Source organism: Hyperolius riggenbachi, chromosome 2 (assembly GCF_040937935.1).
Source record: "Hyperolius riggenbachi isolate aHypRig1 chromosome 2, aHypRig1.pri, whole genome shotgun sequence".
Taxonomy (NCBI): Eukaryota; Metazoa; Chordata; class Amphibia; order Anura; family Hyperoliidae; genus Hyperolius; species Hyperolius riggenbachi.
In genome coordinates this window covers 163348757-163368520 of record NC_090647.1, presented here as the reverse complement: position 1 = coordinate 163368520, position 19764 = coordinate 163348757, and the positions used below count along the sequence as shown (strand labels likewise).

Sequence of the window (19764 nt, the reverse complement as noted above, 5' to 3'; positions counted from 1 at the left end):
GCGCCGATACGGAGGAGGCGGGGGAGCGGCGCTAAGACAGGCAGAGGTAAACATTGTGCTGGCGCCACGCTGCGTGTCGCCAGCACTGCGGGGGGTATAGCGACGCGCAGGGGGGTCTTGGAGGCACACCATGGGGCAACAGAGGCTGGTGTTAGTGTGCACAACCAGCCTCTGTGCCCCACTAGCATAATTAAATCCCACCTCAGGTTCTCTTTAAGGCCCAGTTACCCTCGCTCACCCACCCACCTGGCTGCTGCACCATCCCTCACCCTCCCGCTGCTCAGGTTCGCGTCCCCACATCCCCCATCTCCTGTGGAACGGTCCGTTTCTTCACTAGTGTGAAGAAACTTTCCCGTTTCCATTGCCCCAGTGCAGCAGCATTTTTTGTCCGGTTCTATTCCGCTGGGCAAAATGGTCCAGAAAATTAGGGCCTGCTGCATTTTTTTTTTGGTCCAGGGAACGGAACTTACTGAACATATCTGTACCAACGCACCCATGTGAACGGTCCAATAGGTTAACATTGGATCCTTTCACATCCGTTCCGTTTGTACAGTATACGTTCTGGTTACGTTCCGTAAAAAAAACACAGATGTGAATTGGGCCTGAGACTGAACCATGCATGCGGAGGACTCTCACGCCAGCCGCATGATGACGCATGGCGTGCACGGCTGGGGCACTCACAGGCAACTTCAGGCCAAATTCGCCAATTAACGGAGCCGTCAGCGGGACGGGAGAGGAGCCAGGAGGACGCTGGGGGATCTCGCAGGCTATGGGGGGCTGGAGGAAGCCCCAAATAAGTCCAAATTCAGTTTTGAGCCTGAGCTCATGATCCCTTTTTACAGCCTAGGCTTTCAAATGAGCTTATCTGCCATATCTGCCGTGGCAATCAGCTGACCCAGGGGAGAGATCAAATTACTTGTGATTAGACACAAATGAGAGTGAATCAAACAGGCTAAAGTCTCTAAATGGGCTCTATTCTCAAAGACTTCCCGCATGCGGTAAAGTACATGCGGGAAGTTTGCACCCAAAATACCGTCAAGTTGGAATTCTCAAAATGTCCCGCATGTTTTTTCTGCATGCGGAAAAAGTGTGATAAAAGTGCGGGATTTATGCGGAAAAATTTCCGCAAAAGTCGGTATTTTCCGCAATAAAAGATCAATTCTCAAAAATGTTCAGGCGCATCAATTCATCGTTAATTACCGATTTTTTTATCACCTACAAGTAGTAGGTGATATATTCCGCATCCCATTGACTTTAATGAAGTGTGGAGGCTTAAGGGCTGTGCTTGCTGGACTTTTACTTTTTTTTTTTAAACACTTTTTCATGCGACCTTTTTACCGCATGATTCTCGCATGAATAATGGCTGTTTCCGCATCTTTTTTCCCGCATGCGGAAAACATGCGGAAAATATTAGTGAATGTGGAAAAAATGCGGAGTTTACCGCTGGCGGGAATATAGCGGTAAAATTTTGCGGAAAATTTGGCTCTTTGAGAATAGAGCCCAATATGTTCAGGGTGCATTTCTCTCTTTTTTCCTTCTGTCCTGAGTTCAGACAATACATTGTCACAGGACTCTAGACACAGTATATTTGCATGCACACATAGACATGAGACCTTCGCCCTCTAGCGGTACACTGACTAACTATCACTCTAGCAGTAGCCCGTTGTTGTACACAAGACAATAATGAATGGAAGTTCCCCGCCCACAACGCTACGTCACTCCCCGCGGGCGGCCAGCACATAAGAGCAGCAGAGGCGAGCAGAGGAGCAGATGAACATCGGGTAGTACTTGAAGATAGAGGCTGCTGGATACAGGAGAGCGCTGCTGGCATCACTTCTCCGGAGGGAACACTTGGCTTATCTGTGACAGGCTTGTGCTGTGTATTGCGCTTGGAACTATGAAGTCCCCTAAAGTGAAGGCACCCAGGAGAGGTGAGATGATCACATATAACTTTCCCTGTGCAGTAATCTCAATCCATCGCTCTCTGCTGGAGACCGCATATCAAAGCGTGGCACTTGTCACCGCTAGCCTATGATATGCAGTGTGATGTCCTGACCCCAGGCCACCTGTAATCACATGTCCCTCAATCACCTGCATGTAACTTGTGTTTGATCTGTTCTAGGGCAGCCAGGCTGCTATATGTGTTTTAGTTATGTGTTTACAGTTAGTGCTCTTAATTTTGAAGGGACCAAACTTTTTTTTTTTATCTTTGAAAGTTTTGGTTTTTTTGTTTGTTTGTTTTTGTTTTATTTCTGGTTGGGATAGAACTGTATATTCACTAGGATGGTAAAATAATTGCTCTTGTAGTGACTTTTTGGGTAGGTTGCTTTTGTTCTCAATACACTGTTGCTGATTTATCAATGCCAAAGCAAAGAAAGTAACCAATCAGAATCCCTGATTTACTTTACAGCTGAGACCTGGCTGGTTGCATTAGACAAACAATAGCATTGTGTTGCATACATTTTCTTTGCACCCATCTTTATATGTTGGTGTCATGATGTTTTTGAAGTGTGTAAATGTCCATGCTGTGCAGTTACAGCACCCACTTCTAGAACCCCACATCTGCACAGATTAGAAGACTTAGCCTATGATGGTTGTAGAACTACATTACATCAATCTAGGACTTACTTGCAATTATGCTTCAAGATATTGTATACAATGCACTAAAGGATGTAATGTGTTCAACAGTCCACCGAGAAGGGTTATTACAGTTATAGGCAGAGTGTTGTGGGCCTCCTGTATCTCCTAGCACCTCCAGAGATATCACCTTTGTCATATTCTTTGTGTATTTGAGATGTTCCTAGTTTTGTTGTAATTTCATCCCATAAAGTACTGTAGAATGATGCAGCAAGCAGACTGGTGCCCCCTATGAGGCTGTGACAGGTGTGGAGTCCTGGGACTAGAATTGATCAATGCAATACTGGCATTCCTAGTTAGCATACTATTCATTTATTTTTATTACACAGTTTGTAGGCAGCTTAGACTTGTTTGATTGAAATCCCCAGCAACTGCATCTAACTGACCAGAACTACCTACAAATTGCAAAAAAAAAATTGCAGCAACTTTGGAGAATTATCATCTTGTTGATGTCACCCCCTGGCGTCTCAGATGATGAACAAGCCATTGGCTGTGGTAAAAGTTTGCCATCTTACATGCAGTTAAACACTTTTTTGTGGGAGGGTAACTCCTCCTATTGGAAGTAAACTCTGCCAGTCTGTACTCTGGTTAATTTTGGAATCACCCCACAGCTGTACATGTGAAAGGTGGTTGTGATGATGATAAAGGGACTGAAGCACTGGGCAGCCTTTTCCCCATGGACTGCTCTGCGGGCTTCTGTCACAGCAGATGTGCTATTGAATGTCTTGGACTATCTCTATTGAAGCATAGTCTTCCCATAAAGTGGGGAGCTGTGTTTTGCTAGAGAGGCTTTCTCTGCCCTTTGTTCCCAGCCTCCTGCTAATTCTCTATTATGTGGAGTACCCACAGTGGAAGAGATCACTGTGGCTGCCAATGCGGCTGCCTACACAGGCTCTGCCCACCGTGTGCTGGGAAATTCTTGAAAACTCACCGTGACTCATTCTGTGGTTTCATGCTCGCTTTATTTTTCGTTATACAAACGAGTTTATCATCAGTGTTTTGCTTTTATGATCCCAACAAATTATTTGCATTAATATGTTCAAAGTGGGGAAATCTGTGTACACAGCCTCTGACTGATGTTCACACAGTATCTGAATTCCTGTTCCTATGTAGTGTCTACCAGAGTGCTGGTCATGATTTCATCAGTAATACTATCCGTGCTGTTGGCTCAGGTAAACTAGTCATTCTCAGGGCATTTGAAGTCCACTTTCAAGGTGACCACTAATGATATAATCTTGACTAATGTGAGGGACAACTTGTAGTATCTGTTCAGTGAGTATAAGCTCAGTTTATCCTTTTATGTAAGATTGAACAATCAAGATTGTATAATTGATGGGCACCTTAAGATGGCATGCCACTTTAAAAGGATGTAACATTTGCCAGTGCTATACAAGCCCTTTTGTAGGTTATGTTAAAAATTCTTTCCATTTTGGTTTCCATGCTTATATCTGTTGACAATCCTATGTGCTGTGAGTGGTAGAAATGTATTCCTCTGATTAGATTCATGTTAGAGCGTGAAGGTTTTGTCACATTGGGTAGCAGTCTATGTGGCCAACTTTAGCATTCATGACATCACTGAATAATATACAGACACCAAACCTTACTGGATCTCCTTTCTGGTGACCCTGGTGTTGTAAGGCTGGAATTCATTGGAGAATGTGTTATCTAGTTAAATATATGGGGTGGCAAAAGTTTTTAACCCTTACTTGACCTATCAGTGGCTGGATAGTGTACCAGTTAAGGGCTCTGCCTCTGACACAGGAGAACAGGGTTTGAATCTCATCTCTTAAGGTGCCCATACACTCGTCAGATTGGCAGCAGATAGATAAGAAATGCATCTGATGATCTATCTGATGCGTTTTTAGAACATTTTTTACCAGGATAGAATTCCAATAGATTTCAGTTTGAAATCTATTGAAATTCGATCTGATGGCATTTTTTTGCCATCAGATTTCCATTAAGGCCAATGCAAACTGATAAGCAATCTCATCAGATCGACCTAAATTTTCCATCCTGCCAGTTCAACAGAAATCCATCAAAATCGATCGAAATCGGCCATCGATCGGTCGATTGGCCAACCGATTTTTCGATCAGTCGGCCAGAAAATCGGCTCAGTGTATGGGCCCCTTTACTGTTCAGTAAGCCAGAACCTCTTCAGTTAGGAGCTATTGGGCTAGACTCTCTAACACTACTACTGCCTATAGTGGCTGCAGCTCTGCCACAAGAAAAGTGCAGTATAAATGTTTTCTGTCTTGTCTATCAGATCGTAGTGAGCATGAATTACAGATCAAATTTAGTAGCAACTTCAGATTAGGACAGAACTGCTAAAATGCAGCTGCTGGCGATCTGGATTGACCTGTTTGCACCAGGGCTGGGGAGTGGGTACTAAATCATCCAACTCAGTTTATGAAACTACTGACTCCAGGTACCTAAAATGTGCTTAGACTCTGACTCCACAGCCTGGGTTTCCACACTGTACTTAAAGTGAACCGAGCACCTTTTTAGCACTCAGGACATTTCTATAGCACATGAAAAATGCATGCCAACAATCTGTTTCATTATTAAAATAAACTTTCATTTACCTTTGTATTTTACAGATTGTTGGCATGCATTTTTCATGTGCTATAGAAATGTCCTAAGTGCTAAAAAGGTGCTCAGTTCACTTTAAACTGCAACAAAATTTGGGGGGAATGCAATTCACCAATTCAGGCTAGGTTCACAGTGGGACGTTTTGTTGTGTTCCCTCTTTACAGGAAAGCAACGCAGTGGAATGAAAGTCGCACCGCACATTATGCGGCTTTTAGCTGGCATACAGTCAATGAAAAGTATGCTTTACTCCCTCTGTTAACCACTTAAGGACCAGGGCTGTTCTTTGAGATCTGCCGCTGCGTGGGCTCTCCAGCCCGCAGTGCAGATCGTGAGCAAGGCAGGGCGATCAGACTCACCCCCCCCCCCTCTTTTGTTTCCCCACTAGGGCCATGACCTGCTGGGGGGGTCTGATCGCCGCCGCTCCGTGTGGCCGAGCGGGGGGGCTCTTCAAAGCCCCCCTCCGCAGCGTTTTCCGCGCTCCCTCCTTCCCCTTACCTCCCCCTCCCTCATTCAGCTGCGCAGGACGGATATCCGTCCTGCGCATTGTGGGATAGGCTTCAGCCTATCAAATGACGGCGATCCCCGGCCAATCAGAGGCCGGGGATCGCCGATCTGCCTTACGACGCTGCTGCGCAGCAGCGCCGTATGATGTAAACAGCTGGGATTTCTTCCCCGCGTGTTTACATTAGGCGTGCGAGCCGCGGTCGGCGGCTCGCACACTGTTCACGGAGACAGTCTCCGTGAACTGACATGGAAAGTTTCCATGTAATAACCACTTAAACCCGCCGCCGCCTATGGGCGTAAGACGGTCCTTAAGTGGTTGCGTTATGCAGTAACAAACTGCATGCAATGCGTTGGAACAGAATGCACTGTGAACGTTCCATACATAGACTTAGTATTGCATTGCAAATTTCTGCGTTAAGATGCTGCAGCGTCCCACTGTGAACCTAACTGTAATAGTAGGACTAGTAAACGTTTTTGAATTAGCCGTCATGTCCTTGCAGTAATGTGCCAGTACCTGCAGTGCAAACATTTTGTAAACCTTCCACATTGTCCTGATATATTGCAAAAAGCCTTCAAATGATGCAACCAGCTTTTTAGTCACCTTCAGCAATCTGCACTTTGATCTGATAGGTGAGGGCTGCAAACTTCTGCTAATCAATAACAGACCCCCTTTTTTTTTTTTTTTTTTTTTAAGGTCCAATTGAGCTTACAGGATAACACATTCTCAGATTCTTCTGCCAGGAACTATTAGGATTTATTATTATTATTATTATACCAAATCTCTCCTTTGCCTTCAATGAGTTGAGGCACTTGACTGATTATACCTTTAAACTTGCACTGAGCCATGAGGCATGTCATATTGGAGCCATTAAATGGGTATAGAAAATTTGATTAGCAGATACAGAAATGTTGTCCTGATTCTTCAGGGAAAGGTTTCTGGGTTTAGCAGCTGGCTTTGTAAACCGTGGACTGTATGTCCTGAGGTACTGATTTGTTTTATTTGTTGCAGCTGCCTTTATTGAAGATGATGATTTAAATGAAGTGCTGTGTGAATTCGATGCAGTATTGGAAGACTTCTCCTCCCCATTCAACAAGAGGCGATTCCGGTATGACGAGCATCTGCAGACCATGAAAAGGAGAAGCAGCGCCAGCATCAGTGACAGCGGAATCAGCGACTCAGAAAGTGAGCAACTAGACCATTATGACTGTGAAAAGGCACCCCCGAGCTACACTCGGGAATACCACTACAGAGGTTAAAAGGAAATAAATGTTGCATTCTATCAACAGGATGTTTGTATGCAAATTAGAGGAGTCAGTGGAATCATAAACTGGGAACTGAGGATTCCTGTACAGACTCCACAGCATCATTGATCATCTCTAAAATTCAGTCACTATTCCGATGCAGAAGTTGATGCATGATTGGGGGCGTGGCTCTGGTCACAAGTGCAGGAAGTCTAGTGCCTTTAAGTGTATACAGGCTGCACAAGCATACTGCTGCCTTGTATTTTAAAACGAGCCATACACTGAATAGGCACTGTCCGGTTTAAAAAGAACCAGAGGTGTGAGACCTATGAAAACTGACATATTTATTTTAATTTAAACCATACCATTTGCCTCGCAGACCTGCTGATCTTTCTGGTCAGTAGCGTCTAAAGCATCTGATCTGCATGCTTGTTCAGGGTCTATGGCTTAAAGTATTAAAGGCAGAGTATCAGCAGGAGAGCCAGGCAATGTGCACTGTTTAAAAGAAAACAAACATGTCAGCGTCCATATCCCTCTCACCTTGGGTTCCCTTTAAGGCCCCTTTCATGCTATCTCGTCATGGTACTCTCCCCCTGCTGCTCCTGCACTGCAGTGGCCATTGGTCTCTGAGATTGGCCACACTTCCTGCAGTGCAATGCGATGTGATGGAAATACTTCAGGCGACGCAGGCCTTGCATTGCATTGCCGACCAGTACCACTCGACAAGCAATTGTGTTGTGTAATTGGCAGGACAGTTAAACCGAGGCAGGTCTTCTCCGTGCTGTGCCTGACCTCGGCACCGCCAAAGACAAAATGCTATTATGTCTATGGCCACACAGCAGTGCAATTCGTGTGCCGGCAATAGCCAGACCCCTAATTACTTCTCCCTCCGATTTGTTATGCCTCAGAGGAAGGGATAGTAATGTACACCATCCAGAACTTGAGTGGCAGCCAGGTGAGCTGTCATTCGGCTCACTCATCCGGTGCCAAAGTGACCGGGCATCAAATCCATGTATGCGATTTAAACCTGAAATGGTGCTGTGCAATTATCCTGCGGCTGGCTCCCCTACCACAGGACCATTGCACCGTGAGTAAGTTAAGACCACCAATTTTTTTTTTTTCATTTTTGAATTTAAACTCCTCCTTGTTTTAATTATTGGGGCATTATATTAGTGTAGTTACAGAACAGAACAGAAATATACTAGTTATATGTTAAAGAGACACTGAAGCGAAAAACAATATATGATGTAATGAATTGGTTGTGTACTATGAATAATTACTAGAAGATTAGCAGCAAAGAAAATATTCTCATGCTTTTATTCTCAGGTATATAGTGTTTTTCTAACATTGCATCATTCTCTAATATGTGCAGATTACACAACACTCAGCATTCAAAATGAGTCTTTCAGAGCAGTCTGTGAACTAATGACCTCTCCTCCAGCAGAGGAAAAGTAAATAGTCCAGGAACAGTTGAGATAATAAAAGTCAGATAACAGCCCTCTCCAAGACTAAAGGTGCCCATACACTCGTCAGATTGGCAGCAGATAGATAAGAAATGCATCTGATGATCTATCTGATGCGTTTTTAGAACATTTTTTACCAGAATAGAATTCCAATAGATTTCAGTTTGAAATCTATTGAAATTCGATCTGATGGCATTTTTTTGCCATCAGATTTCCATTAAGGCCAATGCAAACTGATAAGCAATCTCATCAGATCGACCTAAATTTTCCACCCTGCAAGTTCGATGGAAATCCATCGAAATCGGCCGTCGATCGGTCGATTGGCCAACCGATTTGCAATCGATCGATCGATCGGTCGGCCAGAAAATCGGCTGAGTGTATGGGCTGCTTAACTTAGGTGGAGAGCTTAATGGATTGTTTGCATAGAGATAACAACTGGAGTTTCTCAACTCTTCCTGTACTGGAAACAATTAGACTCACGTATCTGATCTTAATGTTTTATTTCTTAGCTGTACTACACATACAAATCATAATATCATAATTTTTTTTTCGCTTCAGTGTCTCTTTAAGTCTGTTATCACAATCAGTTTTCCTAATGTGATGAATCCCTGGTCTGACATAAGCTTAGCCTTTCCAGACAAGGTCCATTAGTCAGTAGGTTGTCAGTGAGCGAACTGCTTATACATACATATAGAGAAACCATACAGGATCTGGTCAGTTATTAGTGCACTCCTATATACTAAGGTAGCAGTAGAGTATTGTACCGTGTTAGCCATAAGTAAAAGCAATGGTATCATCCTGATTTATAACTTCTTGCATATATTAATGTAAAATAGTGAAATTATTATTCTTTGGAGATTAGCTGAATGAATAGATGTGGGCCTCTTTCACAGTGCAACGTTAAAGTCGCACGTTAAAACAACATGTAACGCAGCATGACTCACTGCAATGAAAAATCAATGCCCCATTCACAGTGCACACGTTGCGTTGGTGACTAACGCTGCACGTTAAGTGAATGTACTGCATGCAGTGCGTTATACACTTTATTAGCTGCGTTGGACTGTTTGCACATGCTCAGTAATAACTTAGATGCATACTTTTCATTGACTGTATGCGAACATAACAGGCATTAAGTTGCGTTACAACTTTTTTGGGGTGTTGTGTTGTAATTTGCATTGCGACTTTAACCTATTTTAGTTCCTGGACGTAGAAACTACGTCCAGGAACCATGCGTGCTACCGCGTGCACGTGCGCTCCCGGCCCGCGGTTTGTTAGCCAGGCAATCAGTGAATCGGGCTATGGTGCCCGATCACTGATTCCTCTCCCCCGCTGAAAAAGCGACAGCTTCTCTCGGAAGCTGCGCTTTTTCTGGCTATTGCCTCCCCATGCGTCTCTCTAAGCGTATGTTACGCTTAGAGTGACGTCATGTAAACAAACTCATGGCCGCCATCTTGTGGCCAAAAAGTAAAACTACAACTAAAAGTAAAAAAAATAAAACTCAAGACACATTTACATTATTAAACTATTGTTTACATCCCACCCTCCCAAAAATACCCAAATAAAATGTTGAATATAAAAAAAACATTCCAATTAAATTAAAAAACAAAACCATGTAAATATTTACCTAAGGGTCTAAACTTTTTAAATATCAATGTAAAGATGAAATATTTCTATATATTTTTTTTTTTTTATTTTAAACTTGTAAATAGTGATAGATGCAAAACGGAAAAAATGCACCTTTTTATTTCCAAATAAAATATTGTCGCCATACATTGTGATAGGGACATAATTTTAATGGTGTAATAACCGGGACATATGGGCAAATACAATACGTGAGTTTTAATTATGGAGGCATGTATTATTTTAAAACTATAATGGCTGAAAACTGAGAAATAATAATTTTTTTTCCGTGTTTTTTTTTCTTATTCTTCCTGTTAAAATGCATTTATAGTAAAGTGGCTCTTAGCAAAATGTATCCCCCAAAGAAAGCCTAATTGGTGGCGGAAAAAACATGATATAGATCAGTTCATTGTGATAAGTAGTGATAAAGTTATAGGCTAATCAATGGGAGGTGAACATTGCTCAAGTGAAAATGACGGAACGCGAATGGGTTAACGTCGCGTCAAAACGCAACATCCTACTTTGAAAGAGGCCTTAGGGTTTCTTTTAGTTGTCTTTGTTTCCTTGGTACTGCTTCCTAATTCTATACAAGCTAATGAATCTGCCTATACCAAGTATACTAATGCTTTGTCACATAGGTGAATCGTCTGCTTGGATGTAAACTGTACGGGCTTTCACACCAAAAATCCCAAAATGCAAATGCGTTTTGTGATTTTTCGTTATGTAGCCTTCACTTGTACTGAGGAAAAGTGCAGCAGAACTCTGATTGCTTTTTTTAGAAAATCAGAAACTCATTCTGTTTGAATGCATTCCCAGAATTCCAATTGTAACTTTACTTGCGTTTGGAAAATTGCAAGATTTAAAAAAACAAAACTGAATGCAGCCAAAGTTAACAGGAGTGGGTGAGAAGATAGTGGTATGCCGATCTTGGTTATTGATACTCGTTCTCTGTGACATTAACTGGCTACATTATGACTTGTGCATTAGCACGTTACATACTCTGTTTTATCAGTGAGGGAGGGCTGTAAAGAGGAAGCATGTGGCTTTTATTGTTACTATAGTGTTTTCCAGTTGTTAAGGAAACTGTGGCTTTGACATTCTTGATGTGCAACGTACAATTGTGCTTTATATGGCTTCATAGTCAGTAATCTAGGGTGTTCACTGGTAGATCCTTTGTCAGTAAGCATTAATGCTTCAATCTGTAGTTGTGCAATATTCATATAGGGGATTTTTTTTATGATACAATGGAAATAACGCTGAAAATATTTAGTGCTTGGCAACAGGAATCTATTTTACCCCATCTACTGTGGTTTGTTCTTCTGAGGTTATTCATTTCAGAAACACACATTGCCCGGGAATCATGGACCAATTCCGTGCAGAGATTTCAGCATAAAGCAACTAGTGAGGATTAAATGGCGAAACACGAGTCTGCTGCTTTAATATAATATTACTAATATTTGCTGCTACCTTTTCTATTATAAAGGTCAACATTCAAATCCTGTTGAATATGCAGTTACACCACTCTATAACTAATTAGTTTACAGCTAACCTGTTAATTATCTCTGTACACTAACTAGTATATTTATGCAGTAGAATAGTAACGCACCTGTCTTCACTAGGCTAGTGCGCAGGAGACTGCACCACACTGAGCAGCACTGGCTGGGGCATGTTGTTGGTTTGGTCTTCATTTTCATTCTCTTTGGAACAGCAGAATTGCTGGAGGTCAGTGGAGTCAGCATGACCCCTGGTAACTCTAGCCTTCTCATTTGGATGGACTGCAACTCTATTAGAATCTTAAGTTTTACTAGAAGTTTTTTCTAATTTTAGCCCTGAAATTGCTGAAATGAACTCAGGGGTCCTGAGCCTCGCATTAGTACAGTGGTGAGGAAAAGCTTTACATGAATCTGCTGCCAGCAGTCCTGTAGACAGGCCTATTCTGATGCATATAGAGTGTTCATTTGGGTGATATTGTGCCTCTTGTATAGACTGAATAGAAATGCTTACACCAGCTGCTAAGATCTCTATTATAAACCAGTAAGAAAAATAGCACTTGAAATGTGATTGGTTGCTGATGGTCATACTTTGGTATGCTTCCTACTGGAAGCATCTTCCTCCACATAAAATATGGATCTTGCCCATTTCTGCCCCTACAGTTTAGTGCTCCATCGCCCCATACATAACAGATGCTTATAGGCAGAGATTAGACTCCATGTCAGAAGCAGGTATGGCCATTTTTCAGAATTTGCAGAGACCAAAATGGAAGATTTGATGACATTCTTGAGGCCCAGCCATGTGCATAAGTAAATTCATGGTCTGTAGAGCATTTTTAGGGGGGGAGGAGGGGCGGTTCTGCACATGGCAGCTTGACCATTATATGGAGCTCTGAGGCTTTGCATATGACGACCCAAGTGAGGGCGCACAACTTGCATATTCTTTGGGAGGATGTAGTTCTAGTACTGAGAACTCTAACACATTAAGCTGCCAGTTCAGCGGTGGTTTTTGATGTAGGTTTTCTTGTCTGTAGATTCAATTTAACTATTCTCTTATTCTAGTATTTTGCAACAGGCTACATTTTTACAGTGGAAGGAAAATTCTGTAGTTGTAATTATATTTATTTTAACTTCTGGTTAAACCTTTAAGTATAACCTTGCCATTGTGGTTTCTTTATATATTTAGCTTGTCCTTGTTTGGTTTGTCAGACAAAGATCTAACTGTGCATATAACCACACAAGAGGTTTTCAGAGGAGCACTGGACATTGGGATAAACACATCAAGCATCAGTGCCAGTCTACATATCTTGCTGCTCTTCAGTGTAGGCATGCAGAGCACCTTAGCTACCCTGTCCTGTGTGCCCGGGAAGCTTTACAAACCTCAGGCCTACAATCTGGCCTACCTCAGGCCTCTCTTCTAACTACAGATTGGCCAGAGCAGATGAGTTGTGAGTAAGTGGTGTTGGCTGAACAGTGGGCACAGATAAATCAGAAATTCTCATTCTCTCCTTTTTTAGGGTAGGTGTGAGATTTAAGGCTCCCTGGAAATATGAGCTATAATAAAAGTAGTTGTGATAACTGCACTGAATTGGCTGTGTCATTTCACAAAAGCTAAAACCTGACAGGTTCACTTTTAGGCTTCCATCCATACTAGCAATAAGTCATTTTGCATATGTAGTGAATAAGAATAATTAAAAAAAAAACTTAGAGCAATGTGAAAAAAATGAGTTTGTGGCATGTACTCTGCCCTGAGATTTGGCAGGACCTGGCTTTCTGACCTACATAAAGATATCAGTCCATTTGCATTGGAAGTAGTGAAAGGAGGGCAGAGGCAGAAAAGTTAAAATGTAATGTGCATAAACACTACAGTGTGGAAATATCAACCTAAACTGTGCCAGCTGCTTATCTTCAGTAACTGCTGCCTAGCATCTTGCATATGAAATGTAACATGAAATCCTGTTGGTTGCTTGTGTACTTGCAATCTACTTATAGCCAGGCTTGCTCATCACGAGTAAATCATAAGTAACCACGGTGGTTACTCGCGGTTCAAATACGTTGTAATTGCAGCGGCTGTATGCAGTGGGGTTAATTACCCATAATGCCGCTGTCCGCACTGTGTTTCAAAGGGCTTGAAAGCGACCTATTGGTTGCGTTGCAAGCCTCGCTATGGCGCACTTCCTCCAAGCCAGAAGGAGGAAGTGCACCATAGCGAGGCTTGCAATGCGACCAATAGGTCGCTAGCAAGCCCTTTGAAACACAGAGGGGACGTCGGCATTATAGGTAATTAACCCTGCCGCATAGAGCCGCTCAGCTGCTGCAATTACAACTTATTTGAATCGCAAGTGAACACCGTGGTTTCTCGTGATGAGCAAGCCTGCTAATGGCTAAACAGGAAGTGAGCCTTGAGCAGCCAGGTACTACATGATTCTGTGTGTACTTTATATCAGAGGAACAGGGAGTATCCTAATGTAGAACAAAATCTTATATGCAGAGTACAGCTTGGTGGTTGATCTGATATGTTACCTTTGCAGAACTGCATTAAACGTCTCTTAGAACTGGCACATTTGTTACTGTCTCTATAAATGCTGGTTGTGTTGTGTTTCAGGTGCAGACTCCCTATGTAGGAACAGTTTCAGCTTCAGTGATGAAAAGTTAAACTCCCCAACACTATCTTCGCCATCAATGTCCTCTCCAGTAGAGACCCCACGGAAAGGTACAGTATTCACTCATTCCTTCATCATGGTGCCTTCCTCTAGGTGTAGCTTGCTTTAGTACTATACTATAGAATTAAATGATGTAATGGTGCCCGTTACTGGTATAATAATTTCTTCAGATGTGATCATTCTATCCTCACGATAGTGATGTGATCATTCCTCACACGGGGCACAATTATTTGGGCAGCAGGGTGGCGTAGTGGTTAGCTCTCTCGCCTTGCAGCGCTGGGTCCCTGGTTCGAATCCCAGCCAGGGCACCATCTGCAAAGAGTTTGTATGTTCTCTCCGTGTCTGCGTGGGTTTCCTCCGGGCACTCCGGTTTCCTCCCACATTTCAAAAACATACAGATAAGCTAAAAAAAAAAAATTGGCCCTAGACTACAGTACTTACACTACCATAATATAGACATATGGCAATGGTAGGGATTAGATTGTGAGCTCCTTTGAGGGACAGTTAGTGATTGTATTCCAATCGACCATAGCATTGTTTCACTTTTTCTTTTTTTTCTTCCACATACTGCGTGGTTTTCTGTACCATTAGATCATGAAAGCTGATGGTGATTACATCTGATGAAAATATGGTGCCCTTAATAGGTACCTTTAAGACAACCCATACCTAAGATCTTTCTGAAAATCTTATTGGGGAGTGAATGAGGCAAATGTAAATGCTGAAAAGTCGCAGGCAACTGATTATATGGGACAATCTATCAGGATGGTTTTTCCTGGGGATCTTGTTTCTGGATTTGAAATTCTGGCTGTGCCACAGCTGCCCATTGTAGTGATGTGTATTCCCTACACTGTTTATGAGCACACTAGAAAGGCAATTGATGCATATGTCTCCCTAAGTGTGTCAGGTGTGAAGATGTTATCTAAGCAATAGGAACCTTCTATGCATCATGTAGCATGCAGCTTGACTGATGAATAGAGCTGTGGATCCCATGGTAAACAGTTTCCCGCTTTCCACTGAAAAAAATCAGCCCTCTACCATAACTAGCTATGCCATACAGCAATGAAGAATAACTGGGCAAGACTGCGCAGAGTAACCTAATGTTTGTTGTTCAGTTGTGTTTCTGATGCCTTTATTACAGACGTGCATGACTGGCCTTGGTTCAATGGCCGGTCCAATATCTATCTGAGAGTGGCCAGTCAGACTAGGGATGTGCTTGTCTCTGACCATGATGCATACAGGACAACAGTTGCCCTATTTTGTCAGTGGAGATGGATAAGTCACTAGATTATCCAAAGGCAATCGGATTCTGAGTTTCTTACAGTCTACAGTATGATTTTTGCCATGCATGTATCATGTGATGCGTATGTGGACTTATGGTATTATTATTATTATTATTATTATTATTATTATTATTATTATGGAGAGCACTGAGTTTCCTATTTTGGAAAGCACTATAAAAGGGGCTTTGCACCCCAGCTTACAATTTTTGTATTTTAATTAGGAATGATTCTAAAGAGATGTTTTTAAATGGTATTAAGACCTGTCGCCTTTTCTGTTGTCCACAGCTAAACTTGGAGACACAAAAGAGTTGGAAGATTTTATTGCAGATCTTGACAGAACACTAGCAAGTGAGTATTATGTGGCTTCCGCTGTTCTTTTCCAGCCTTGGTTGACCTTAAAGGGTACCTGAACTAACATGTGACATGAGATAAACATGTATGTACAGTGTCAATCCCGCATAAAGCTAGGCTTTGCAACTTTTTTTTTTTTTTTTTTTTTTTTTTTTTTTTTTTTTTCCTCTCTCTGTGAGGGTTCAGAAATCAAGTATACAAATAGTCTCTTTCAAGTGGGACCTGGACCATAGGGTAACTTAAAGGGAACCTAAACTGAGAAGGATATGGACTTTTCCTTTTAAAATAATACCAGTTGCCTGACTCTACTGCTGATCCTGTGTCTCTAGCACTATTAGCCACAGCCCCTTATCAAGCATGCAGATCAGGTGCTCTGACTGAAGTCAGACTGGATTCGCTGCATGCTTGTTTCAGGTGTGAGATCCAAATAATACTGCAGCAAATAGATAAGCAGGACTGACAAGCAACGTGTATTTAAAAGAAAAAATCCATATCCCTCTCAGTTTAGGTTCCCTTTAAAGAGAACCAGAGACGAATGATTATAGTGGAGTCGGTCTTCTGTGATGTCTTTTCAAGCCCGCCCCCTCCTGGCTCTGCTTTCCTGCTCTGTATTCTCATAGCAGGAAAGCAGAGCCACAAGGGGGCAGGCTTGGGCTTGAAAAGACATCACAGAAGTCTGACTCGGCTATAACATTCTGAGGCAAAGCTAGACTGAATGCTCAGTCAGGGATTCTTATCAGAGCTGATAACAGGCAGGTTTAGTAGAGCAGAAGGAAACAAAGAGCCGAGTAGGTGTTTACTGTCAGGTTTCCATTGATATATATGGTAAATTACATGAGGGTGCTTTGTCTCTGGTTCTCTTTAAAACTAATTACAAGCCATTTAATGCTTGCCTGACAGAACAGCTCTTGAGTGTAGGGAATGGGGGCAGTATGGTTGGAATTCGCCTAATATTGGGGCTATGGATAGAAGTGTAGTCAATAGTGTTTCCATACCTTTAGTGCAGCCTGGTACTGGTTAATATCAACTAATTTGTCTCTGAGAACCTTCATACAAAATATGTGAAAATGTTGCCTTACAAATTTGAAATTGATTCCATGGTGATGTATAGAGTAAGAAACCAACATCGGGTACGTAATTCAGATAATGGTATACACAATAGGGAATTAGTAGACCTCATACTAGCCTAACATGATCAACAAAATGTATATCAACTTCCAAGACTGTAAAGTGCGAGGGAATCTTGTCCTTGCCAACTTACAATCCAAGAGTCCTTTGAGTTTTCTTATGTGTATCTGTGTACTTGGCTGACCGCCTGTATGTTTTGCTTGTTGCAGGTATGTGAAGCCCAGGCACTGTATGGCGGGTCATGTGATCAATGGAAGAACACACAGCTGTATATCCTTATGAAATAGTGTTCCATAAGGCTGGCATTGCTGCAAGAGCTCACATTTACATTCTGCTCTGTGTGGTTTCTGCACAGACATTCTGCCTGACTTTAGAAAGATATATATTTTGTTTTTAATACTTAAAAGATACAGTTGACTGTATTTTTTACATAAATGTTGCTTAATTGTAATTTAAAATGCTTTTATGGAGAGAATTTGTAAAGTTATAGTTGACATATGTAAATCTTTTTTCAATATAATATATTTTTGTATACAAATAAAATGTGTGGGTTTGTATTTTCTCTAGTGCATATACACTTATTGGCTCCAGTAGCAGTACTGGAAAAAATTCTGTAGTCTCTTGCACACACATCCCTGTCCCTCCCCTTACTTGATTCACAAGGTCCAATGGGCCAGATTTATCAAGAGTGTCTGAGACAAAATATTAGTAGGATTTTAGAAATCCGTGCAGAACTGTCTCAGACATCCTAAGAAATCACTAGATAGTGCAGATTCCTTCTTAAACTGTAAGGAATAGAAGGAGCTAGGAAGATCTCAGACAGTGCAGTGTGTGAGGGAAATTGCTGTTGCTGAGGTAACCAACACACCTGCTGTCAGCAAGCTCTGAGTGAGGGGGGAGGAGCCCTCCACAAATCACATCTAGCCTGCATCTGTAGAACTGCTAATGAGCACTTCTTAATCTGCAGCAGTTAAAGAGGAACTCCAGTGAAAATAATGTAATAAAGTGCTTCATTTTTACAATAATTATGTATAAATGATTTAGTCAGTGTTTGCTCATTGAAAAATCTTTCCTCTCCCAGACTTACATTCTGACATTTATTACATGGTGACATTGTTACTGGGGGGAGGTTATGTAGCTGGTTCTGGCTGTTACAGACAGCTGTAAACAGCCATTTCCTGTCTGTGAACATTGTTACATTGTGGCAGTTTGCCCAGAGTACCGCGGTACTCAGAGCTTCTTGTGGGAGGGGTTTCGGCACAAAATCAGTCATACAGCGCCCCCTGACGGTCTGTTTGTGAAATGCAATAGATTTGTCATGTAAAAGGGGGTATCCGCTACTGATTGGGATAAAGTTAAATTCTTGGTCGGAGTTTCTCTTTAAGGAATGGATTTGCACTTTTTTTAACTGTAGTGTAGCTCTAGAAATCCACGCTAAACTGCCACTATTACATAGGCTTCGGGAAGTTTCTTACTATCATGCAGAACTGTTCTTCTGCTGTTTAGAACAGTTTTAGAAGAAAAAACTGTCGGTAAAGCTTTGATAAATCTGGCCCAATGTGAGTAGTATAAAGCAGGACTCTGTCCTTAAAGAGGGACTCCAGCCTAAACAAACATACTGTCATTAAGTTACATTAGTTATGTTAATTAAAATAGATAGGTAATATAATCTCTTACCCACACTGTTTTAAAAGAACAGGCAAATGCTTGATTTCATGAGGGCAGCCATCTTTTTGGTTGAAAGGAGGTGACAGGGAACATGAGACACAGTTCCAACTGTCCTGTGTCCTGTGCGCCTCTCCCAGTTGCTAGGCAACGTGAATAACATAGGAAATCCCATCATGCTCTGCACAGCATCAGGGAAAAAAAGCCCAGGCTTTTTTCTTTGATGGGTGAAGCTTAGCAAAAAATTCAGCTAAAATGATGCTTTGGTAAGAAAAACAAAGTTCTGATGCTGTGAAACTGTTAAAGAAACACCAAGCCTTTTCAGTTCTGCTGAGTAGATTTTTAGTCCGGAGGTTCACTTTTTTTTTTTTGAATGAAGTCCAGAGATGGCACTCTGGATAGCACTGCCGGGACACTAAAGCCTGGTATACGCCAATTTTGATTTTACCACCTCCATGTACTATGATAGTCTACAGATTTGAATACTATGTGCAGATTGTGTAAGTAAGCTCTCTTACTACATGGAAGTGGTAAAATTAGTCAGTGATTTCCCAATCAAAATTGAAGCTGTGTATTAGGCTTAATTACCCCACAAGTGAATGTTTGTGCTTTTCTGCAAAACCTGAATTGGCGGGGGAACTTGTGGATGAGGTTGGGAAGCCCTAGTATAGAGTTTCAGACAGCTTATGATGGTGACCCAGAACCACTAGGTCGGTACACACTGGCATAAAAAAAAGTCCTGTTTAGAGGAACTGACTGGACAGAATCCTGGTGGATGTGAACGGATCCTATGTTAATCAATAGGATCCATTCACATTGCACCACTCAAACAGACCGTTTGGGGAGGCTTCATTGCATTAACCACTCATTAACAGAACGGGAAGTCATAAAGGAAAAACTGATGCCCAATAAAAACGGATACGTTTGGAACAGTTTTTATGCGGATCAGTTTTATCTGTACAGTGTGAACTGGCCATTAGGCTTTTTAGGAAAATGTATATTACATTTTTGTTTTTAAACAGAAGGTATCTGCAATCATTCAGCTTCGTGTGAGCAAGAAAAATCTCTAATGCCTCACTGCTGAATATGCAAATCATTCCTTGGTGCCCCTGAAGGCCACACCTCCAGAACT

The 19764-nt window shown here is 41.9% G+C and overlaps 1 protein-coding gene across 1 annotated transcript; it reads left to right on the top strand.

Annotated features, from left to right (window-relative positions):
* Positions 1 to 1761: 1761 nt before the first annotated feature.
* RGCC (regulator of cell cycle) lies at positions 1762 to 17510 on the top strand. The gene is made up of 5 exons (XM_068265233.1): positions 1762 to 1931; positions 6740 to 6913; positions 14151 to 14258; positions 15774 to 15836; positions 17177 to 17510. The coding sequence occupies exons 1-5, from the start codon at positions 1898 to 1900 to the stop codon at positions 17182 to 17184; spliced, it is 387 nt and encodes a 128-aa protein (XP_068121334.1). The 5' UTR covers positions 1762 to 1897; the 3' UTR covers positions 17185 to 17510.
* The last annotated feature ends 2254 nt before the right edge of the window (positions 17511 to 19764 follow it).

Bases quoted from the DNA above. Each gene is read 5' to 3' on its own strand.
- RGCC (XM_068265233.1), top strand. From the start codon at position 1,898: ATGAAGTCCCCTAAAGTGAAGGCACCCAGGAGAG. The intron at 1,932-6,739 runs GTGAGATGATCA...TATTTGTTGCAG, and splicing joins AGTGAAGGCACCCAGGAGAG to CTGCCTTTATTGAAGATGAT. The intron at 14,259-15,773 runs GTACAGTATTCA...TGTTGTCCACAG, and splicing joins AGTAGAGACCCCACGGAAAG to CTAAACTTGGAGACACAAAA.